We start from the raw sequence: 25370 nt of genomic DNA, 5'->3' as shown, positions 1-25370 counted from the left end.
TCTAATGAGTTTTACTTTCTCAACATCTGAGCTGTGCTTCCTACTTACATGAGCTATAGCTAGCTGTTAAAAGAGGTGCACATTTTTTAAGCATATCAGAGAATTGGTATGGGAAAGGTAAGTCATGCAGCAGAAGTATCTGGTGAGCTAGAACCTACAGATTGAGGATTCTATTGTGAGCAGATATTTTACATTTTGAAGAGGAGGAAAGATTTTTTTGTAAATGTTAATTGTAGTTCAAATTCAAGAAAATCTTTATCTCCTTTTGCAAGGACTTTAGTTGTTTAGCCCATTTACTCAGTCTATGGTGAGGTCACTTACTAGTGTGTGACTTGTATTTCATTTGTATGTTATCTCTCTAGATCTGTGAAGATTTTTTTTAAGAACATAAGACATTCTGGGGAATGAGTAAAAGTTACTTTGACGATTAAAGTTCACTTTCTTTTATATTCTAACCTAACAGGATGCCATTTTAAAAATTATTATTTTAGTGATTATCAAAGGGGATTTAGATATTTTTAGGTCACATTACAAAATTTAATATATTATAATATCTTTTACTCAAATATTATCCCTTTGTGTAATATTATACCGTTTATATGCAAACATTTAGTTAATGATAGTAAACAGTACCTTGTTGGGCTTGTTTAATTCTAGCTGGGCTAGAATTTAAAAGTGTTAACTTATTCTGTAATGTGGAACTTTGGTTCCTTTCGAATTATTACGACAGAAAAATGTCAGTCTGTTTTCCTTCTGTTGCTGTATATATGCTAAGCAATGTTAATTTCTCTTAAATGCTTTATTACAGCCATTCATTAAAGATGAAATATACAAATCAAGGGGGTTTATACTATGGATTATTTATTGAGAATTGTAAGAAATCAACGGATACTTGTCTAAAAGTTGTAAAGACATGCCTTCTTTTCCAAGTCTTGAAGTTTGTTTTTCCTGTATTAGGCAAGTACTGAATGAGTTGTATCAACTTGACAGCAACAACAGAGTTGAACATCGATTGTGTAGGAATGTGCTGTCTTGCTTTTTAGATTTCTTTGAAGTGTTTTGTTTGTGAATTTAACTTTAAAAAAGCACTAAGGGCTTACATTTACATAATTGTGTGTATGTTCACAGATGTGTTTGTTTTACCTTTAAAAAATAAACTTGTCTAAGTACAAAATCTTGAATTCTGAAGTACTTCATTACAGTTCATTTCACTTCTGGTTTATCTGAACTGTGCTCATCATTACTATCTTCAAGGGTCTGGCTCTTTTAATATAGTATGCACATTGCCAAAGTCTTGATTATATTGTTCTGCTAACTCTCACTATGATCTAAATTTCCTTTAAACTGTATTTTGACTCTAAAAAACCTGACTGTAAAAATGGCGTTGTGGCATCATATGTTTCTTTCAGTAATTTCTATATCAGCTTTACTTAGTTTACAGAAAATATACTGGCTGCAGTAGGAGTTGAGGGTGCCCAGAACATCCCTGGATCACACGTCAACATTCTGTACCATGCTTACTAGAAAAATTACTTTGACTTAGTGAGACTTTTGCCTGCATATAATGAGTGTGGGATGAGGGCCTTCACAGTAAAGGAGCTATTCAGCACTTCAGAAGTTCTGGCTGGCCACAAAACAGCTTTTAAAATGATTGTACCTAATTTTTGACTAAGTGGCAGATATTAGCAGAAATTTGACATAGAGTGGAAGGTAAGGAACTGGTTACGGGCAGGATTTGTGCTGGGAAAAGCATAATAGTTTAGCCGTTACTGATGTACCACCTCACCAATTCTTATCTCCACTTTAGTAATTGTAAATGAACATAAAATAGAGCTGCTCTTTCATGTTGCATTCTCTAGTTTTATGTTTACCCTCAGATTTTTTTCTGTGAAGAATGTTACAGCAACTGCAAAGGGGCTCGGGGGGGGGGCAACTTTAAGAATCAGTATTTTGAATTTGCAGCTGCAGAAAGAAGATATACTTTGAAGATGAAACACTTGTCAGCTGTACCTGAACTAAAATAAGAGAGCTAATTTGTAAACTTGTCATTATGTATTAATGTCCATTTACATAAATGGGATTTGAGACTTTTGGCAGGGACCTTCCTGGTTTGCAGCATGCCCTCTCAAGGCCCTGTATATCAGTGAGCTGCCTTCAGCAAAAACTGACTTGATAAAACATGCTTTTGAGCTCATTTACATTGTTTCTGGAATACAGAGAGAACACTACATTGTTGAGGTTATGTGCCTCCCCCACCACCTAAAATGTGTATGCTATCTGCTGGCCTGAGTAGCCAGAAAACAGATCCCAGCATCAACCCATCAGTCTCTCATGGTTTTGCAAAGCCCCTGTTCCAATTTGAGCTATTTATTATCCAAATGGCCTTTAGAAAGAGAATGTTTCTAATAATTTCCAACGTACAGTACAGACTGTCAGAATTTCTGGCATCTTTATAGAAAAATCTAAAATAGCAAAGTTTTTGTGTAGAATTTGAGAACACTGTCTATATTAACTTGGGTGTATTTAGATTTTACCACCAGTTTTATTTTCCATAATAAAAAATCTAATGGAGTTCACTGAGGAAAATGTACTTTATTCTCTTAGGTGTTTGTTTTGTTAAGTTCATTAAGGTACCAAAACAGATTATCACTGTATTTTTGTTGTTCTAAATTCACAGCAACTCGAACACACATTTTATTTATTTCATAGGATTATACTGGACAATGGGAGTATTTTGGTTTGAATATTGACCACAGGTTTTGGAGGAGGGCGAGTTATATAACAAGTTAGTTGAGTGATGATTCTGCATCACTGGCATCCTTAAATAAATCACAGAAGCACACTGTTCATTGATCGCCACTTAGTTAAGATATAATCTTATATGTATCCTAATTGTTCTATTCAACCATCCTCCAAAAAACAAAACAAAATGAGGTGCATGTTTGCAGGGCATTTTCAGAGGAGAGCCCTCAGATCTAAAACTTGCTTCTCAAATTCTCAGCCCAAGTTTGCTTGCCTTTATGGCTTGGCATAAGGCCATTTTCTCTCAGCTTTTTTTGTGTGTGTATGTATATAGTTTAATGATGGATGAGTCTTCCAGCATTGACAGTGATCAGTAATATTTAATATTGTTTAATGTCCAGCTGTTATGTGATTGTTGCTTTCATCCATTAATAAAATAAACAATGGGCCCTCAACTATGGCCTTGTCTTCATTAAGAAAAAGTGTATGAAATCAAATTAACTAAGGGTAGGTCTACACTTAAAACACTGCATCGGTACAGCTGCATCAATACAGCTGTGCCACTCTAGGGCATAAGTGAAAATGCTCCTACATTGATGGGAGAGCTTCTCCCACTGGCAGTTAATCCACCTCCCCAAGAGGTGGCAGTTATGTTGATGGGATACAGCTCTCCTGTCGATATAGTGCTGTCTACACAGGGGGTTAAATCAATATAACTACGTTGTTCAGGGGTATGGATTTTTCATAGTGTAGTGTAGACCTGGCCTAAGACTGGTCTTTACTTGACCTGTTAACTCATGTGAAATCTACAGACTGGCTTGTCTTCACTACAATTTTACCGTGAGTTATCTAACTCAAGAACACATCTTTTTTTCCTAGTTAAGAGAAGAACTAAGTGTGCGAGCATGCACTTCAGTGATAACATACTAAATAGGTTACTTCTAGATATCAAATACATTTTTTTTCCAGAAGAACAACAAAAAGCAAATAGGACCATGCAGATGGCAAAGCATATCCTGGATCAGCCCTCCTCCTTACAATAATATTTTGTAAGCTAATAAGCTCCAGATACAAACATTTTTGATGGATATGGGTCATCTACAGTGGAATCCACTTATAGTGATTTTAATTATAGTGAAATTCTGTTTATGATGCAGTAAATATTCCAAAGTTTCAATGCATTTTGAAGTATTTTCACTCCTTTTTTTAGAAGTTTAACTTCATTAAGTGGGTTCTGCTGGGCTAATACATTTTTACTAATCTGTCATGTAAATATTTTTATGGCAATTCTCTTGACAAGAATAGTTTTTGGTGAAGCAATGCTAATAAAATGTTACTAGAAAAAAGTCAGAAAATGCCTAATGATTTTCATAAACCTATGAACAACAAATTCTTTTGGAATGTTAACATGTTAATTTTCAACTTTCTTTGTGGCTAGATCAATAAAATGTTTAAAATTATCCCTCTTACTACCCCTCTACTCCTGATTCCTATTTTAATTATTCTGCTAATTATATCTCCAGCTATGCACCATTCTAAGGTCAGTGTAAATAGTTCTGGGCTCTTGACATTACACCAAAAAGAGTCATACTCCATCATTTCCTCTATGCTTTGATTGTGTTTTATCCATCTTTCCGCCTCTCTGTCACACTTCATTTTGCATCTTGAGGCAGAGAGAGACAGAAATTCAAAGAGAATTAACAGAACAGGCCGTTATCAAGTGATCCATCCCTATCGTCCAGTCCCAGCATCTGGCAGTCAGAGGCCTAGGATCACCATTGATTTATACAGTGACATTATGATATTGTCTGTCTTATTATCCACCCCTTTTCTAATGGTTCCTAACAGTGCTAACTTTTTTGACTCCTGCTGCACATTGAGCAGATATTTTCAGAGAACTAGCCACAATGACTCAAAAATCTTTCTTGTGTGGTAACAGCTAATTTAGACCCCATCATTTTGTATGTATAGTTGGGATGATGTTTTCCAATGTGCATTACTTTGTGTTTATCAACATTGAATTTAATCTGCCATTTTGTTGCCCAGTCACCCAGTTTTGTGAGATCCCTCTGTAGCTCTTTGCAGTCTGTTTTGGATTTAACTATCTTGCGTAATTTTGTATCATCTGCAAACTTTGCCATTTGACTGTTTACCCCTTTTCCCAGACCATTTATAAATATGTTAAACATTGCTGATCCCAGTACAGATCCCTGGGGAACACTGCTATTTATTTCTCTCCATTCTAAAAACTGACTACAGTTTGTTTCCTGTCTTTTAATCAGTTACTGATCCAGGGGAGGACTTTCGCTCTTATCCCATGAGGAACCTTATCAAAGGCTTTCTGAAAGTCCAAGTTTACTATATCCACTGGATCATTTTTGTTCACATGCTTGTTGACACTCCTGCCACCACCAAAGAATTCAAACAGATTGGTGCGGCATGACTTCCTTTTACAAAAGCTGTGTTGACTTTTCCCCAACAAACTGTGTTCATCAAAGTGTCTGATAATTCTGTTCTTTACTATAGTTTCAAACAATTTCCTGGAACTAAAGTTAGGCTTACTGGCCCGTACTTGCCAGGATTGCCTTTGGAGAGTTTCTAAAAAATTGGTGTCACCTTAATTACCCTCCAATCATCTAGAACAGAAGCTTATTTAAGTGATAGGTTACATACCACACTTAGTCGTTCTGCAATTTCATATTTGAGTTCCTTCAGAACTCTTGGGTGAATACCATCTGGTTCTGGTGACTTACTATTATTTATCTATTTGTTCAAAAACCACCTCTATTGACACCTCAATGTGGGACAGTTCCTCAGATTTGTCACCTAAAAGGAATGGCTCAGACATGGGAATCTCCCTCACATTCTCTGCAGTGAAGACCGATGCAAAGAATTCATTTTGCTTCTCTGCAATAGCCTCATCTTTCTTGAGTGCTCCTTTAGCACCTTGGTCGTCCAGTAGCCCTATTAATTGTATGGCAGGCTTCCTGCTTCTCATGTACTTAAAAATGTTGTTGCTGTCAGTTTTTGAGTCTTTTGCTAGTTGCTCTTCACATTCTTTTTTGGCCTGCCTAATTATACTTTTATACTTCACTTGCCAGAGTTTATGCTCCTTTCCATTTTCCTCAGTAGGATTTGAATTCCAATTTTTAAATGATGCCTTTTTGTCTTTAACCGGTTCTTTTACTCTGTTTAGTCATGGTGGCATTTTTTGATTATCTTATTCTTTTTAATTTGGGGTATACATTTAATTTGAGCCTCTATTATGGTGTTGTCACTTTTAACATACTACCCTGCTCCAAAGTGGAGATGTCAACTTTCCCCAATTCCTTCAAAAGGTAAAACACTGCAATTTATTTCTCTTGTGCATGAATCTGCTTGGAGATGAGATTTGCATTAGTGACACACATACACTGTAGACAAAATATTAAAGAAATTCCCTCATGTATCCAGCCCTTTTCTAGTGATGGGTGTAGCTCTATCATGTTCACATTTAACAGTCCTAATTGTACAACAGCTCCCAGGGAGAGACTGATGGTTGTGCAATTCTTCTAGAGGTTGAAAATCACAATTTAAGGGGTTTGGAGAATGGGAAAGGCTGTTCTTCCATAAGCACAGCAGCCATGTAGCAAATGTAGAATTGTCTCAAATTTTGATGAATTTAATTGCTAGATAAATTTAATCCTGAGTCTGGTGATCTTGACAAGTTCAGAGATTGAAGTCTTCTAACCACAAGTCTTCTAACAAATGCAGTGGCAGCTATAATAATAGCACCTGTATTGCAGTTTACATCTTCAACTCCAAAGACAAATGTTGACTAATTCTCACAAACCCCATGCAGTACTTAGGTATTACTTCCTTTATACAGAGAAAAAAACTGGGGCTATGTCTACACTACCGCGGTAAGTCGACCTACACTATACAACTGCAGCTACGTGAATAATATAGCTGGAGTCGATGTACCTTAGGTTGAGTTACCGCGGGGGTGGAGGGAACTTACCTTACCTTACTCTCCTCGTCAGGGGTAGAGTACAGGGGTCAAGTGGAGAACGACCTGCTGTCAATTTGGCAGGTCTTCACTAGACCCACTAAATCTACCGCCGGTGGATCGAACTCAGAGTATTGATCCTGGCTGTAGTGTAGCTGTAGCCTGAGCCACAGAAGAGTTAAATAACTTGCCCAAGGCCACACAATGCCTCATTGACAGAGCAAGGATTAAAGTTCTGGAGTGCCTGGCTTCAGGTCCTGTGCTCAGTGCATTACAATTAGATCATGCTTTGTCTCATTATAAACTCCCAACTGTATTGTTAATGGGCCTTAGCTTTGTTGTGGGGGGAAGAGAATGGGGTTTCTGGCACATTCAGTCCTTGTTTTTTCTGCTGAGACTAAATGGAGGTTACTCTTGACCATGGTGGTGGTGTTTTTCTGTTATGGATGCATTTATGTGAAATTGGACTGAGATTACCGATTCACTTTGCATTGGCCACAGGGAGGCCTAAGGCATTGTACTGGGGCTCAAAAGATCTGTGTGTGATTTCCAGCTCTTCCACAGACTTCCTGTGTCACCTCTGGAAAATCACTTTAGATCAAATTTTCAGAAGTAGCAACTGTGTTTAGATAACTCCATTTATGGGTTCACAGACTTTGCTCTCATTTTTCAGAAGGCTGAGCACTCACAACTCTTGACTTAATTAAGGGCTAGAGGTATTCTGCACCTCTGAAAATGAGGCCTGGATGTCCACGTTGAGCACCCTAAAAAGGGAGTCACCTGACAGTGGCCATTTTTTAAAAACTCAGCTGTCAATGTGTGTGTTTGGAACAAATTATTTGCCAAAAAGAAAAAAGCAGTTTCAGGTTGACATACTATTCTCAAAATTGTCTAATAGTTTTGAGTGAATTGATTTTGTTTTGAATGTTTTGACACACAAAACAACCTGTTTTGATGTTTAGTTTCAAAGTAAAAAGAAAAGGAGTACTTGTGGCACCTTAAGAGACTAACCAATTTATTTGAGCATACGCTTTCGTGAGCTACAGCTCACTTCATCGGATGCATACTGTGGAAAGTGTAGATCTTTTTATATACACACAAAGCATGAAAAAATACCTCCTCCCACCCCACTCTCCTGCTGCTAATAGTTTATCTAAAGTGATCACTCTCCTTACAATGTGTATGATAATCAAGTTGGGCCCCAGGGTGTGTGTGTGTGTGTGAGAAAACCTGGATTTGTGCTGGAAATGGCCCAACTTGATTATCATACACATTGTAAGGAGAGTGATCACTTTAGATAAGCTATTAGCAGCAGGAGAGTGGGGTGGGAGGAGGTATTTTTTCATGCTTTGTGTGTATATAAAAAGATCTACACTTTCCACAGTATGCATCCGATGAAGTGAGCTGTAGCTCACAAAAGCTCATGCTCAAATAAATTGGTTAGTCTCTAAGGTGCCACACGTACTCCTTTTCTTTTTGCGAATACAGACTAACACGGCTGTTACTCTGAAACCTGTCATAGTTTCAAAGTGTAATCTTGTTTTAAAATTTATTTAAAAAACCAAAAAAAGTAAATACCTTGTTCTGACTTTAGTTCAAGGACTAGGAAAGATGTAGAAGTCTTGCCCCTTATATTTCAGACTCCTCCACCAATTTACATAATTCCAAGACTCATTCCTCTAACTCATAAATTATTGGCTGCCTTGTCTATTCTTAGCCCTTCTTCCCCCAGTAATCCATAATTTCAAGACCAACCCCTTTTCCACTTGATCAGCTGAAGCATTCCTAACCTCATCTCCCCCGCCCCCCTTCGGGCACTTCACTTTGGTTCTTGGCCTCCCTCAGTTCTTAGACCCCTTCTCTCCGACCGCTGATCGGCCGCCTCCTCCTGCTCCCGGCGCGGGGCTGGCCGCTAAGCGAATCCCCGGCCCGCTGGCTCCTCTGCAAAGCTGCCCCGCTCCCCAACTCGTCTCTCTACGGCTGCTGCCTCCTACCCCCAGGGGCGCGCTCCGCCTTCCAGGTCCTCTTCCACCGCAGCTGTAACGAGAGCAGGGCCGCTTCGTGCCCCTGCACGGGGTGGGGGGAGACACCTCAGCCTGGGCAACATCCGCCTCCCGCGCGTTCGGCGGGGGACGGTGTGGAGCCGGACAGGCTCGTGCGCGCGTTGCACGGGGGAAAAGGGGGCCCTGAGGACAGGGGCGGGCTCGCCCACTGAGGGGCGGAGCCCTGCAAAGGCTCAGCTTCGCTCTGCGGTGGGCGGCAGGAAGAGGCGTTAGCCGCGGCGCGGGCCGGACTGACAGGGGAGGGGGCTCTGGTGCAAAGACACGTTTAGCGCCCGACCCCCAACGGCCAGCTGCCGCCTCCCTGGCCCCGGGGGCAGGCGCGGGAGCTCGTGCAGCACAGCGCGGCCGGGGTGGGCTCTAACGCTCTCTGTCCACCCGCCGCTTTCACCGCCCCGCAGCCCGCTAAGGGAGGCGAGCGGCCTGACACCGCCCACCTCCCCTGCAGTGCCGCGGCGGCCCGCCAGGGGGCGCTGCTCCAGGCGTTCGGCGCCCTGCGCTCGGGTCGCGCAGCCCTCACGTTCCCCCTCCCTCCCTGCAGCCGCCGCCGCCGCCGCCGCCGAGGAAGCGCCCGTGCCGCCGCCGCCCCCCGGGGACTCCGGCCATGGCCACGAAGAAGGCGGGCTCGCGGCTGGAGACGGAGATCGAGCGGTGCCGCTCCGAGTGCCAATGGGAGCGGATCCCCGAGCTCGTCAAGCAGCTCTCGGCCAAGCTCATCGCCAACGGTGCGCGGCCGGGTCGGGTCGGCATGGGGCGGGCGGAGGGGACGGGAAGCTGGTGGCCACCAGCGCGGCCTCTCCTGGGGGTGTGGCGCCTGGGGCCGGCAGGTGCAGCGGGGAGGGGAACTGCTCGTGGGGCGGAGCGGGCAGAGGGAATGAATGAGCGAAGGGGGAGGAGGCGCTTCGCCCGCGCGCTGTCGTGGGGTCGGGGTGTCCTGCGCGCGCGCGCCGTCGTGGGGCGGGGGTCCTGCCTGCATGCGCTGTCGCTGTTGTTTTCCCGGGGTGTATGAGCCGTTGGTTCCTGAAGAGCTACGGTTGCGCGTGTGTTTGTAGTGCTAGAGCTATGCAGAAGTACACGAGCAGCCCCCACCCCACTGCACCTTCACGCTTGTGGTTACAGAATCATAGAAGACTGGGGTTGGAAGAGACCTCAGGAGGTCGCCTAGTCCAACCCCCTGCTCAAAGCAGGACCAGCCCCAACTAAATCATCCCAGCCAGGGCTTTGTCAAGCCAGGCTTTAAAACCTCTGAGGATGGAGATTCCACCACCTCCCTTGGTAACCCATTCCAGTGCTTCACCACCCTCCTCCTGAAATAGTTTTTCCTAATATCCACCCTAGATCTCCCCCACTGCAACTTGAGACCATTACTCCTTGTTCTGTCATCTGCCACCACTGAGAACAGCCTAGCTCCATCCTCTTTGGAACCCCACTTAAGGCAGTTAGTTGAAGGCTGCTCTCAGATCCTCACCTCACTCTTGTCCTTGGGTAACAGGTGAGTTCTGGCCTCAGAGGAAGAAATGAAGTCTGTAGTTGCAATGAGGAGATTAGAATGGTGGGTAGAGGACTCTGCTTATGTTTATAAAGTGTAACTGGCTTTTACAGGGAGAGCAGGTATTTCTCTGTATAAATTGCGTGAATACACTTTGAAATGGGAGTACACGTCTTTTGCCCAAAGTGGTGTCCACTTGTGCTGATAGTCTGACAGGTTATCTTACGCTTTGAACTGTTGGCGAGACCCATTATTTTGAATCGTGAATGTTGTATTTTAAACTGGTGTTACATCTTGTGGGATATGCAGGTTGATAATGTACATGAAATTATTAAAACACTTCAATTTATAATTCATGCAATACTTGGACAAGTTTGGGTTATTGGTAGAAATACTGTATTTTTAAATAACTTTTTTAAAAATCAGCCCTGAGAAATGTAGCACTACACATAAGACATTTTTGCATAGTACCTTGTACAAACTATCATTCTAATAAATATGTTGGAGTTAAATGGTTACAAAGTACAATTTAAAAATTAGAGAAATTAAGAGACGAAGGAAGAAATAATGTATCATCTGATTTGAAAATAGCCCATGAGGCATCAAGACCTAGGAAAGCTATTCCAATTGTCAGGCGATGTAGAGAGCGGGCTTCTGCACCAACAAAGATAAGATGCCTGTGTTTTGAAGCAGGTTTGCGTGTAGTGAACTTGGAGGGAATAAACAAATATGGTCTGCATGGTAGACTGGAGCTGTTTTGTGGAGGACTTGAAGTATGGTGATGTGGAACTTGGGTGGCTATAGAGAAGGTAGTTAAAATAGTGAGGGTGAACAGTGATAAAGGCATGGTTATGAGGCTTTCAGTTGTTCACGTGGAAAAGAGAAAAAACAAAACCTATCATCTGTGAGTGAACACTTTTCACAAAACAATCACTCCATATCTGACCTCTCAGTCCTTGTCCTTTAAGAAAAACTGCACAAAACCTTCAAAAAGATGAGCCCGGGTACTTAAATTCGTAACTCTTCTGGACACTAAAAAGGATAGACTTCTCAGACATTCTGGCTTTACGGTTCATTAGGACAACTTGTAACACACCCAGCTACCTACTGACCCTCCATTGTCATGACTGCAGAAGTGTTAATTGTCCGTTGCATTTAAGTCCTACAACATGTGTGAACCCCTTATGCTTAACGGTCTGTCCTACATCACTTTTTATTAGTTTGAATGCTCTTATTTCCCTCTTCAGACTTGAAAAAGAGCTCTGTGAAGCTCATAAACTTGTCCCTTCCACCAACAGAAGTTGGTCCAGTAAAAGATATTCTCTCACCCACTTTGTGTGTGACATATCCTGGGACCATCATGGCTACAACAACACTGCACACAACAAATGTCACGGACAGTGTCTTAAATATAAAGGGAAGGATAAACACCTTTAAAATCCCTCCTGCCAGAGGAAAAACCCTTTCACCTATAAAGGGTTAAGAAGCTAGGATAACCTCACTGGCACCTGACCAAAATGACCAATGAGGAGACAAGATACTTTCAAAAGCTGGAGGGAGGGAGAAACAAAGTCTCTGTCTGTCTGTGTGTGTGTGTGATGAATTTGCTGGGAACAGAAAGGAATGGAATCTTAGAACTTAGTAAGTAAACTAGCTAGATATGCGTTAGATTCTGTTTGTTTAAATGGCTGAGAAAATAAGCTGAGCTGAATGGAATGGATATTCCTGTTTTTGTGTCTTTTTGTAACTTAAGGTTTTGCCTAGAGGGATTCTCTATGTTTTGAATCTAATTACCATGTAAGGTATTTACCATCCTGATTTTACAGAGGTGATTCTTTTACTTTTTTCTTCTATTAAAATTCTTCTTTTAAGAACCTGATTTCTTTTTTCATTGTTTTTAAGATCCAGGGGTTTGGGTCTGTGTTCACCTAGGTAAATTGGTGAGGATTTTTATCAAGCCTTCCCCAGGAAAGGGGGTGTAGGGTTTGGGGAGGATTTTGGGGGGAAAGATGTTTCCAAGCCGGCTGTGTCCCGGTTATATATCTGTTAGACGCTTGGTGGTGGTGGCAATAAAGTCCGAGGGAAAAAGGAAAATAGCTTGTACCTTGAGGAAGTTTTAACCTAAGCTAGTAAAAATAAGCTTAGGAGGTTTTCATGCAGGTCCCCACATCTGTAAACTGGAGTTCAGAGTGGGGAAGAACCTTGACAGGCAGTGTTGCAGAAGAGATGATAGGCAGCTTTGCATACCACAGGGAATATGGGAAGAGGGAGAAATTTCAGGGGCAAGGATGACAGCAATATACACAGTGAAAGCAGTAAGTCTGAATCAAAGGGAGAGAGAAGAAAGATGGAGTTGGATGTTGATTTTTGTTTCTCTTGTTCAAGAGAAGCAATTCAATTTGAAGACTTTTAGGTGAATGAACCTGATACTAAGCCATAAATTAACTAGCTAAAACAAAGGTGGAAAGGGGAGGAGTCATTAAAGGTGTTAGGTGAAGGTGATGTTCTGCTGAGTATCTTTACAATAAAAGCAGATGTTAATGTTAAAGATTCAGTAAAAAGAAAGGATGGCAGGGAAAATAAGGCTTACAAGTGAACCTTATGGGACTCCGAAGAGTAGGAATCATCGTTAGGTATACAGAGAGGAGTTTAATAGGAGCCTTTGCAGGACAGAAGGAACTATAACATTATTATAATTATTAAAGATTGGGCACTTAACAAAACAGGAGTACTCCCTTAAGAGAGAGCTCCTATATTCTGGGTTTAGTAAACCCAGGTCCCAAAAGTGTTTGTATCTTCAGTCAAAGCCCAGCAGCATGTACGAGTTACCAGAGCCTGGTCAAGGTGTGGTTGACTTCAGATCTATGGCTCTGGTAACTCATACATGCTGCTGGGCTTTGATTGAAGATACAAACACTTTTGGGATATAGGAGCTTTCTCTTAAGGGAGCCCTCCTGTTTTGTTAAGTGACCAATCTTTAATAATTATAATGATGTTATATTTCCTTCTGTCCTGCGAAGGCTCCTATTAAACTTCCGTTAAGTGCCCAATCTTTAATAATGTTGTAAATGTATAATCTGTTTGCAGCTGTAACTCTATTTTAATTAAGCTCTTGTTTTGGAATTTCTTTTGTTGTTTTAGACAACTTTTATGTGTGAAAAACTGATGTAGATAATAGTTTGCTACTTTTTGATGTAGATTATATTTATATAAAACCATAGGATTATGGACATGATTATAGAAGATGTGTTAGAGGAGAACAAAGAATTGGTTCCCATCCCTATTGGAATGGTGGAACCAATGGAGATAGAGAAACCTGCAGGGTCAATTACTAGAAGTAGGGCAAAATAGTTAGTTCAGGCTAATACAGTACCTTTAGAAGCGAAGTTGGAGATTAAGTCTCAGGAGCTACAGGAAGAGTCAAAAGAGGAAGTTAGCAATGCTGAAGCTGCTAGCAGTCTGCAGATAGGCAAAGGAAGTCCCAGGGTGGCATCACAGAAGGTGAAGTTAAGTGTCATGATAGAGGAGGCAGCTAGTGAAGTAAATAATAAAATGATTAAAGCAAAGGGGAAGGAGATATCCTCTCCTCTGTTAGTAAAAAATAATAATAAAAAAAATCAGAAATATTCTGTTACTACTCCTAGTCCCAAATGCCCTATTGCCACAACTAAAGTTGTACAGGCTAACATACTGGATTTAAAAAAAATGCAAAAATTGAATTAAAACATAATAAAAGTAATCCAAAAGCTTTCCAAAACAAAAGAAAAAGGGCCGTTAACAGTAAATCCTTTGTACAAAAAAATATAAGCAGCATTTGCAGGTAGTAAACAAAGTTCTCATGTATACAGGAGGTCCTTTCCCTGTATAGGTAGTTCCAGCTCACTTACGGAGGAAAATAATGTACATGGTTCATGACACTCCTACAGAAGAACACCAGGGAGTGGACAAAACTGTCCAGTGTCTTGCATCTGTGGAATGGTGGCCACTTCTTAAAATGAATGTGCAACAATATTGTAATAACTGTCTGGGATGTGCCCAAGCCAATCCAACTCCATCCAAAAGAAATGTGCCATTAAAATCTCAGGTGTATGAAGGTCCTTGGATGGCTTTGCAGATTGACTTTGTAGGTCCTTTGCCAAGGACTCAAAGAGGTAACCAATGCCTATTAGTAGTTGTCAGTCCTTTTTCAAAGTGGGTAGAGGCATTTCCTCTTAACGCCAATACTGCAGAAGCCATCGCCAAGGTCCTAGTAGAGTAAGTCTTCCCTCAATGGGGGATCCCTGCAAAGGTAAAATCAAACCAGGGATCACATTTCACTGGACAGTTCTTTAAGGACTGTCTTAAATTAATGGAAGTCCCGCAAAAACTACACATCCCATACAGACCACAGTTATCTGGGTGGTGAAACAAACCAATCAAACTATAAAAGTAATGTTAAGAAATGGTTAATGCCAGTGGGTGTAACTGGGACACTCTCATGCCTCTAATTTTAATGGCATTTAACTGGCTGCATCTCCTAATAAAACACACTTTGAAGTAATAACAGGCCAAACGATGTAATTACCAAAACATTTAATTTGGCACATTAGTGGCACTCAATTAAAAATATATATAAATGAATATGTACCTGCAGAATCTGCAAGAACATTTAAATCAGGTCAACTTGCAGGTAGCTGCTAAATTGGGAAAATCCAGACAAAAGGCAAAGGCCTACTTTAACAAAATCCAAAAGAAGAATACTTGGAAAGTTAAAGACAAAGTAATGCTGTTATCATATAAAGCATCAAAGCATAGGCTTGTAATCAATGAATCGCACCCTTCTGAGTCATTGGTAAACTCAGTTTAGCAGTGTATGAAATTAGGATAAAAAAGGCAAGTGTAATAAAAGCAAAATTTACCATGCTAATCAGTTAAAGCTGTATCAATCATTCAGGTCGCAAAAGCAACTTCCTCCTCAGAACTTAAGTGAACAGCATCCAACAAAATTGCAACAACTAAAGTCCAGCAGATTGCAACCATAAAATGAACATTAATATTTCTAATTTACTACACCCTTATCATTGCTCTGAGGGTAAAACTAAGCCAAAATCACAAATTTGAAACTGAACTGTTACAACCCCATAAAACCAGATGACACGGTCATGTTCAGTTGCCTGAACGTGTAAAACAAAACATACCAACACAAAAAAAATGGACTATTCTACTCAGCCCAAAACTAATCCACAGTCCTATCCACCAGGCTAAGGAAATTAAAGGGAAAGATGTTACCTTTAAATATCAATTGGTTAAAGTAATCTTGTTGCCATCCAGTGGCTGGAAAAAAATTTGTCCCTTAAATAATAACTCAAAGGGGGAAGGATGTCAAACCTATACCTCCTCACCAAGAAATGCAACTTCCCTAAAACACGAAATACCTTATGAAACTTAAAAAACCAAAGCCATTTCTAATAGTCTAATAATGGGAGGAAGTTTAACCTTATATAAACTTAAATATAAGAAATAAAAACAATATAAAGTACTCATTATAGCTACTTTTTAGACCAAACCAAAAAGCAAAAAATATGTACTAAATGTAACATTTAAACTTAAGGTTTGAAATCCAATTATTAACTGTAATTATAGCAATCCAATACCAAATAACTTGTCCAGTGACAACTGTAGCTTGTCCAGTGATAAACGCAGAACCTGCTAGTGGTTTCACCACAATGCCCATAATAGGGAAAGTAATTAATCAGGTTCTGGTTATACATATTCCTGTAGTGTTAAATTTGTCTCATTAGTATCTAGAAAAATTTAGCTATTGTCAGCATACCAAAGTGGCTTCCTTTTTCCAAGTACAACTTGTGGATAGGATTGCAGCCTATCAACAACAAGTGCAAAATATTGTTCTTTTGGGGATGGATAATAAAATCCATAAACAACATACCTCAAGAAGAAAGTGTAGCTTAAATCTTCTTGAAAGTTTAGGATCCTTAACAGAACTATTTGATTCAGGAGTATCAATTTGAAACCAAGCGAATATGTAAAAAATTCGCAAACATATAAATTATGTGTTACAAAAAGAAGCCAACCAAGTGGTCAGTCCAATGTTACCGGAAATAAAGGGATTGTCACAGGAAAAGCAAAAAAAAAAAAACCCCACATATTTGAATTTATGCCAGCATTTATCAGTGATGCTATAAAAAAAATGAAATCTGTGACACCTCACCCCAACCAAAATGGTTGTTCTCTTTCTAAAAATTGTATAATGGCATGATCCTTGTATGTCTCATTCACAGTCTCGTTACCAGTATTTAACCCAAACAAGAATATGTACAGGCAATTGGTAGCTGTCGATTCTATAGGTCACCTCAAAGGCGACATCTATAGGGAATGCATTAATGCACCTCCCTTGGTGGTCTATCACACTCCAGCTCAGATCTGAAAAGTACCACAAATGGCCTGTTGCTCTAAAAAAGGGCCTTAGTATATTTGTAGGTGTAATGTGTTTAAAACAAACACTGTTCTGTGTGAACTGCAGAGAAAAAAATTACAAAATTCATTGTTGTCATCCCTGGAAAGGCTGACTAAGTGAAAAAACTCCAACGGAAAAGGTAACCTATGCTGAAAATAGCCAATTTTGCATGGTTACCAATAAAAAGAGGTACCAATATGGTCCCTTAAAGTGTCCCGTCACAAAGCCAATTTTTTGTTTTATTCCAAAGCAATTTTAATAGGGAATCAAGCTATTTCCTTTATTGCCACTTTTAAAAACATCACCATTATCCAGTCCAACCCAGCCTATCAGGATTTAACTATCCAAAGTACACCCACCTTTCTTGTCTACATTCCCCCACTAGGGTTACAGTTAAAGTCATTATTGGCTCGTAAAAAACCGCACCTCATACAAATCACTAACGATATGGACAAAGCCAAACAAGCTATTACCCAGTTAACAAATAAGGGTAATAAGCCTGCAACAACTCCTGGGGAAAATTTTGAATTAAAAAATGGGTTATTATCTAAGGAATTGCAATTGAAATTATATTCTTGTTTTAGATTGCCTGCAGTATAAATCCAACAGGCCCAAGCAGAAACCTAAATGGGCACCAAATGTTAAGAATAATAAATATGTATACATGGTGCCCATTCCAAAAACATGCCAGGGTCCAAAATATCTTTTTAATACCCTTCCTCTACGCTGACTGAGGGAAAATGGTGTTAAAACTGTCCCCACAGATGCTTAACCACCTACATCCATACCTGTGTGGCTGGGTTCATTGTTGCAAACCACCCCGTCAAATGGGGGCGTGCAGCCTATAGAATTAACCTGCTTGCTTGCATAGGTATATCTTTTCTTATAGTTTAAGTATTTGGTTTATTGTAATACTTTTAATATAAATTTATAAACCTACGTTCAGCTGTAATGCAAGGGACGTACAGGCCATATCCTGTATGTTAAGCTAAGGCAAAGTTAGCGTATCTAAGTCTGGAACCTTTCACCCAGTTAGCAAAGTTGGCTTGCATGTGTCTGAAACCTTTCACCCAGATAGCAAAGTCAGCACCCACACATATATCTGAGACCTTCACCTAAATACATAAATAATGGTAGAATGGCATAGGGAGTTTCCAAGTCTGTACCCTCAAATGTAACAGGTACACCACAGGGAAAGAACCAAAATAATCGGGAAAACAAAAATAACATGTATAATAGGAATCGGCAGTGTTTGGCACATGGCCCTCCAGGGTAAACCTCCTGGTGGGCTAGGCTGGTTTGTTTACCTGCAGCATCTGCAGGTTCGGCCGATTGCGGTTCCCATTGGCTGCGGTTCACCGCTCCAGGCCAGTGGGGGCTGCGGGAAGTGGCCCGGGCTGAGGGATGTGCTGGCCGCCACTTCCCACAGCCCCCATTGGCCTGGAGCAGTGAAACTCAGGCCGAACCTGCAAACACGGCAGGTAAACAAACTGTCCTGGCCCGCCAGGGTGCTTCCCCTGGCAGGCTACGTGCCAAACGTTGCTGATCCCTGGTGTATAACCTAATGTCATTAATATGTGTGTACATGTCATCAATATGTACTGTGACAGGTTCAGGCTGGATGGCTACAGGAGAGTGATAGAAGGTAGATACATTAGCCCTAAATTAAGGAGGTCCCTTTTCCCTGAGTAAGATAATGGGCTGTTCCAGAACAATCAGGTAGTTGCTGGAACCAGTTATGGCAGGCAGGCTAATTAGGACACCTGGAGCCAATTAAGAAGCTACTAGAGTCAATTAGGACAGGCAGGCTAATCAGGACACCTGGTTTAAAAAGGACCTCACTTCAGTTAGCGAGGCGCGTGCAGGGAGCTGGGAGCAAAAGGGCACAAGGAGCTGAGAGCGAGAAGGCATACTGCTGGAGGACTAAGGAGTACAAGCATTATCAGAAATCAGGAGGAAGGTGCTGTGGTGAGGATAAAGAAGGTGTTGGGAGGAGGCCATGGGGAAGTAGCCCAGGGAGTTGTAGCTGTCACACAGTTGTTACAAGAAATGCTGTAGACAGCTGTGATCCACAGGGCCCTGGGCTGGAACCTGGAGTAGAGGGCGGGCCTTGGTTTCCCCCATTCCCCCAGCTCCCTATTGGATACAGCAGGAGTTGACCTGGACTGGGTGTCCCACCAGAGGGGAAGGTTCCTGGCCTGTCCCCCCGACCGACTAGGTGGGCCAGCAGAAACTGCGTGAATTGTTCTCCTTCCTTTTACCCCATGCTGGCCAGTGATGAGGTTAGCTGAGTGGATGGCAGGTTTGAGCCACTAGCAAAAGTGGCCAAACTGGGGGCTGCCGTGAATCTCTGTCAAGTGAATAATGTAAAAGCCAAGTGTCAACAAATACTCAAAGGCACCAGTCATCAAAATGCTATGGTTGTGAGTGTGGTTAAATTAAATAGAAGAAAAATAATAAAACAAATTGGGAATTACTGGCCAAGTTTTCTTTTATTTATTTATTTTTAAATACAGTTTTACCAAAATAAATATGAATGGTTTTGTAAAATTAAATACCTTTGGTTTCTCTGTCTGTGATATTTCAATTGCACTTTGGCTAACTGAAAAGAACATCTTCTCTGTCAGATAAATATATGAAGTTTTTCAGTCCTATTAGTCTAGTTTTGGCTAACTAGAGAACGAACAGGGAGGTATGAGTCAAATTTTTCTTGTGACAGAAAACTAGCAAGACCCTTACCTATGAAGATAAGTTCTGTTTGTACATAATGTTCAGAGTTTTGAAATGTAAAGTGTTCGAATGCTAAATATTATTAAGTGTTCAGAGTGAGATCATGCTTTTCGTTTTTCCATTTCAAGGTGGTACAGAAGTTGGATTTTCTCTATTTTGAGCCAGTCTGAGTTGGCTGCCATTCTTAATTATTATTTGCAAATGGACAGGAAATGTGCTCATAGCTTATAAAAATACCGTGAATCCTGCATGGGCAAAAGTTACTTTAAAAATAGGCTTCTGCCCTCAGTAGCATGTGTAAAAGTGACCTGTCCATGGCTGCAGAAGGATCTAGTTTGAAAGTTGGAATTAAGAGGTTAGGAGCTTCTCACTGCTAATATTCTACTGAGACCTCTAGATTGGGATGCTGTAGCAGGAACTACCAATGGCTGGAATACTGTTGATTAGCAATTGCATGTAGCCAAAACTTGTCTCTGAAGTTATCTTTTTGATTGGAGAGTTGTTCTTAATGGTGACAGTCAACAGTGTTTTAAAAAAAAGTCAGACCCTCCAAAATTGTGATATTGTCTTTAAAATCATGAGATCTTTAAAATATATTTTGGGTCCCTTTGATTTTACTTATGTGAGTTTTGAGCCTCTAATGTTCGCACTTTCAAGCTCTTCTCCGCAATTATGAGGGCTAGACATTTTTTTTTAAAGCTGAGATTCTCACATCAAATGACTCCTGAAACTGGGGCTCTCACAAAAACACTGAATATCGTGATAGTCAAGGCCACTGGTAAGTTGCAAATTCATGACATTGTGTAGTGATGAAACAGGAGGTAGCTCAAAATAAATCAGTACAATGGAATTTTATATCATGATTGTAGTTGCTCAAAAAAATCAGACCACACTTCCTCCAAACAGCAGTTTTTACAATTCTTTTTTATTGTTCATATTTTGGAAAGATAAGATCCATATAGTGTCAGTTTGGGAATACAACTGAGTGGATGAAGTGGTTACAGCTCATGGATTTCCCCTCATTTGCAGACCTGCTTCCAGCCCCATGTCACTGCTACTGAGAATTTGACTCTCCTGAATTGCACTGGGGTCTGTGGGTCTTGCTGAAAAACAACGTGATCCAGGGTACCAAAGAGGCAACCCATTTTCTAGACACCTTAGTTGATATGAAATGTCACACTATATACAAAAGAGAGAAAACTTTCCACTGATGCCTTTCTAATGAGGTTGCATGCACATGCCACAAGTACAAAGTAAACTCTTTGACAAATTGTAGCGCAAAAGAAACATTGCTTGCAGTTCTGAAGTTTGCCATTACAGATGTACAAAACATTTAACACCTTCTTTTTAATTTTCTAATCTATTTCTGTTAAGTTTCTTGCCTTCTCTTCCTTGCCTCATTTGTTTTGATCTGTCTGCCTTATTTCTTAGTTTGTGTGTGTTTGGGTTTTTTGGGCTCCTTTCCCTGGCTGCCGCCGCCACCTTCTCCTAGTGTTTTGTTTCATGTTAATCCTACTTTTCCTTATGTTTACCCTGCTTCATGTGGGAGCAGAGCAGTAAATTTGAAGTGGACAGAATATTTGTCATTTTCACTGTGCTGCTTCCATTGTACCTGGAGATTAGTAGGAAGTAAGGCTGTTTGATTAATTGCAGTTAACTCATGCGATTAAAAATAATCACAATTAAAAAAATTAATTGTGATTAATCGCTGTTTTAATTGCATTGTTAAACTGTAGAGTACCAATTGAAATTTATTAAGTATTTTGGATGTGTTTCTACATTTTCATATATATCGTATTCTGTGTTGTAACTGAAATCAGCGTATTTGAAAATGTAGAAAACATCAGTGATGAGCTGCCAGAAGCTGAAGATCCGGTTCCTTCAGTCACTCCGGGTCTTTGGCAGCACTTCAGTGGCAGGTTCTTCACTGTCTCCGGGTCTTCAGCGGTACTGAAGGACCTGCTGCTGAAGACCCCGGAACGAGTGAAAGGCCCGCTGCCGAAATGCTGCCGAAGGCGCGCAGTGCCTCCGGGTGAGTACAAATTCACAGGGGGAGCCGAGAGCTCAGGCAGGACAGGAGTGAGGGGAGCCAAGAGCTTGGGCGGGATGGGCAGGACAGGAATTTGCCCACCCCTTTAACAACCGGTTCTCAACCGGCTGCAAAATTTAGCAACTGGTTCTCAACTGGCTGCAAAATTTAGCAACTGGTTCACGCGAACCGGCTCCAGCTCACCACTGGAAAACATCCAAAATATTTAAATAAATGGTATTCTATTATTGTTTAACAGTGTGATTAATTGTGATTAATTTTTTTAATCGCTTGAGAGCCCTAGTAGGAAAGAAGAATGGATCTTGTCAATTTCAGTTTGTTTTGTTCCCATGTGGAGTAAAAGCCAAGAGGATCAGGGGCTTCTTGTGTGTCAGGAGCTGCCTACTCTGTTGTAAACTAATTCTTTATTCTCTTTCCACACAAATCAGATGCAAATATTTTTCACTTATTTTGACTTTGTTTCAGAACAAAACTGATGTAATAAGATGTGGAACAGAATTGCTGTTCTCAGTAAATATCTTCTGCCTAAGAGAGATGATGGTGGTACTATTCAGATTGTGGCATCTTGATTTTGATAACTGGAGGGGAATATTGTGAGTTGTGACAAGATATCTGTGCTTCCAAACTGTGGAAGTAGTGGATGACTTAATCTATCTAGGCACTAAACTGTCATCAAATTGGCGCAGCCAGTCACACACCCTAAGGAAAAATGGTTTAGCAGCCTCATACATGAAGGACTTACATAAGGTCTGGAGTCAAAGCAGGTGAAACTATATACAAAAGTGTGGATTTATCAAACCAATTCTTGCAGTCCTCTTATATGGATCTGAAACACGTACATTACCTAAACAAGGTATCAGGAGACTGGAGGCATTTCATGTGCATTGCCACTAGCGACTACTGGGTATAAGATGGATTGACTTTATCAGAAATAGGGACGCATTGTTGAAAACTGGCCTCGAGATAACTGAGATTATCATTAGCTAACACCAGCTGGCCCTTTTTGGTCATGTGTCCTGCCTCTGATACAATCCCAGCATATCAAGATCTCAAGATGGAACTAAAGGCCAGGAGGTTAACCTGGCTGTAATAAACCTGTGGAGCAGTTACATACTTGGAATAAAGATGTACAATGTGATCATGGCTGCTCAGTGCTAGGGACCTCTGCTGCTTAAGCATGTTGTTGTTGAGGAGGATATTGTAGAGACCTCGTTTCTGAAGATTTCCCACTGTTGCACTTGCAGAAACTAGACTCCCAACAAATATTGGATTTGTTTGTTACATTATGTGTTTTCCTCTTATAGACAGGCAAAGAGTCCTGTGGCACCTTATAGACTAACAGACATATTGGAGCATAAACTTTCGTGGGTGAATACCCACTTTGTCGGAAGTATGTAATGGAAATTCCCAGAGGCAGGTATAAATATGCAAGCAAGAGTCAGGCTAGGGATAACAAGGTTAATTCAATCAGGGAGGATGAGGCCCTCTTCTAGTAGTTGAGGTGTGAACACCAGGGGAGGAGAAACTGCTTTTGTAGTTGGCTAGCCATTCAGAGTCTTTGTTTAATCCTGAGCTGATAGTGTCAAATTTGCAAATGAACTGAAGCTCAGCAGTTTCTCATTGGAAGTCTGGTCCTGAAGTTTTTTTGCTGCAGGATGGCTACCAGTAAATCTGCTGTTGTGTGTCCAGCGAGGTTGAAGTGTTCTCCTACAGGTTTTTGTATATTGCCATTCCTAATATCTGATTTTTGTCCATTTGTCCTTTTACATAGGGAATGTCCAGTTTGGCTGATGTACATAGCAGAGGGGCATTGCTGGCACATGATGGAGTGTATTACATTGGTGGACGTGCAGGTGAATGAGCCAGTGATCGTGTGGCTGATCAGGTTAGGTCCTGTGATGGTGTTGCTGGTGTAGATATGTGGGCAGAGTTGGCACCGAGGTTTGTTGCATGAATTGGTTCCTGAGTTAGAGTTACTATGGTGTGGTGTGTAGTTGCTGGTGAGAATATGCTTCTGGTTGGCGGGTTGTCTGTGGGCGAGGACTGGCCTGCCTTCCAAGGCCTGTAAAAGTGAAGGATTGTTGTCCAGGATGGGTTGTAGATCAGTGATGATGTGTTGGAGATGACTGTATGTGATGGCCAGTGGAGTTCTCTTGGTTTCTTTCTTGGGCTTGTCTCGCAGCAGTAGGCTTCTGGGTACACGTCTGGCTCTGTTGATCTGTTTCCTTATTTCCTTGTGCGGGTATCGTAGTTTTGAGAATGCTTGGTGAAGATCTTGTAGGTGTTGGTCTCTGACTAAAGGGTTGGAGCAATGCGGTTGTACCTCAGTGCCTGGCTGTAGACAATGGATCGTGTGGTGTGTCCGGGATGGAAGCTGGAGGCATGAAGGTAGCCATAGTGTTCGGTGGGTTTTGGGTATAGGGTGGTGTTAACGTGACCGTCACTTATTTGCACGTGGTGTCTAGGAAGTGGACTTCCCATGTAGATTGGTCCAGGCTAAGGTTGATGGTGAGGTAGAAGCTGTTGAAATCGTGGTGGAATTCTTCCAGGGTTTCCTTCCCATGGGTCCAGATGATGAAGATGTCATCAATGTAATGTAGGCAGAGAAGGGGCGAGAGCTGAGGAAGCATTGTTTCAGGTCAGCCATAAAAATGTTGGCATATTGTGGGGCCATGCGGGTGCCCATAGCGGTGCCACTGCTCTGAAGGAATATATTGTCACCAAATCTGAAATAATTGTGCATGAGGATAAAGTTATGGAGCTCAGCAACCAGTTGTGTTGTGGCATCATCAGAGATACTGTTCCTGACAGCTTGTATTCCATCTGTGTGTGGGATGTTTGCGTAGAGTGCCTCTACATCCCTGGTGACTAGGATGGTGTTTACTGGAAGATCATCAATGCATTGTAGTTTTCTCAGGAAATCAGTGGTGTCACGGAGATAGCTGGGAGTGCTAGTGGTGTAGGGTCTGAGTAGAGAGTCCACATATCTGGACAGTCCTTCAGTGAGAGTGCCAATGCCCGAGATGATGAGGCAACCAAGGTTTCTGGGTTGTGGATCTTAGGTAGTAGATAGAATAACCCCGGTCGGGGCTCTAAGGGTATGTTGATTTGTTCCGGTGTTAGTGTAGGGAGTGTCCTGAATAGCTGGTGCAGTTTCTTAGTGTATTCCTCAGTGGGATCTGAGGAAAATGGCCTGTAGAATTGGTATTTGAGAGTTGTCTGGCAGCCTCCTTTTGGTAGTCAGACCTGTTCACAACTCTTATAGACAGAGTTTTTAATGCCACATACAGTCGATTGCCACACATTTGCCTTTATAAAACCTCATTTTCAGTTGCTTGTAAGTTTGTTAAACTTTAAACATTCGGGCTGAATTTTTCCATGCTCGCTGTCTGTCACAGACGGATTTTAATTTTCGATTTTTGTAAAGTTTCTGCAGAAATGGTTCAGCTGTTTCTGAGAATGAGATTAGGCAAAATACATTGTGTTGTTCATGTGCTAAAAAATTTCTGCCAACTTGTTCTTTGAAAAGTTGTAGTGCCCCCAAGCTTTGGCAGAGGATTGCCTCTCTGTAAGGGATGATTTTTGGTGTTCCCATGAAAAAGTGCCCAAATTTGACCAAACTGTAAACCTTTGAAAAATCTCAATTTACACCTGCTCAGTAGAGATTTGCTAGAATTTGGCAGCTAAGTTCTCTGAAGACTCTGTGCATGCTGAGAATGCTCCAACCTGAAATCCGGGGGTAAAGGAGACTGGGAACAAGTAACTGGAGTGTGGAAAGAGAGGGTAGGACAGAGACATAAGTGGTCAGGATTGGGGGGAACAGGGACAGTAGGGTCTTTGATCACTACGGAACGTTC

General features: G+C 41.3%; 1 protein-coding gene and 1 long non-coding RNA gene across 6 annotated transcripts in view; one reads left to right on the top strand and one right to left on the bottom strand.

The window, feature by feature from the left end:
* Nucleotides 1-8888, bottom strand: part of LOC140913305 (uncharacterized) — a 55506-nt gene extending 46618 nt beyond the window's left edge. For 2 of the 3 annotated variants that reach the window (XR_012159527.1, XR_012159528.1), the window contains exon 1: nt 8725-8888. This is a non-coding gene — a long non-coding RNA (uncharacterized lncRNA). The other variant, XR_012159529.1, reaches the window with a different exon arrangement.
* A 108-nt stretch (nt 8889-8996) lies between these two features.
* The window catches only part of TTC7B (tetratricopeptide repeat domain 7B), a 302589-nt gene continuing 286215 nt past the window's right edge, over nt 8997-25370 (top strand). For all 3 annotated transcript variants that reach the window (XM_073349423.1, XM_073349422.1, XM_073349421.1), the window contains exon 1: nt 8997-9515. In XM_073349423.1, coding sequence (XP_073205524.1) covers nt 9395-9515 — 121 coding nt within the window. In that variant the 5' untranslated portion in view covers nt 8997-9394. The remainder of the gene's footprint in view (nt 9516-25370) is intronic.

Source organism: Lepidochelys kempii, chromosome 6, assembly GCF_965140265.1.
Source record: "Lepidochelys kempii isolate rLepKem1 chromosome 6, rLepKem1.hap2, whole genome shotgun sequence".
In the NCBI taxonomy this organism is placed as follows: domain Eukaryota; kingdom Metazoa; phylum Chordata; order Testudines; family Cheloniidae; genus Lepidochelys; species Lepidochelys kempii.
The sequence above is the reverse complement of the archived record's forward strand: the minus strand, read 5'-3'. Positions and strand labels throughout refer to the sequence as shown.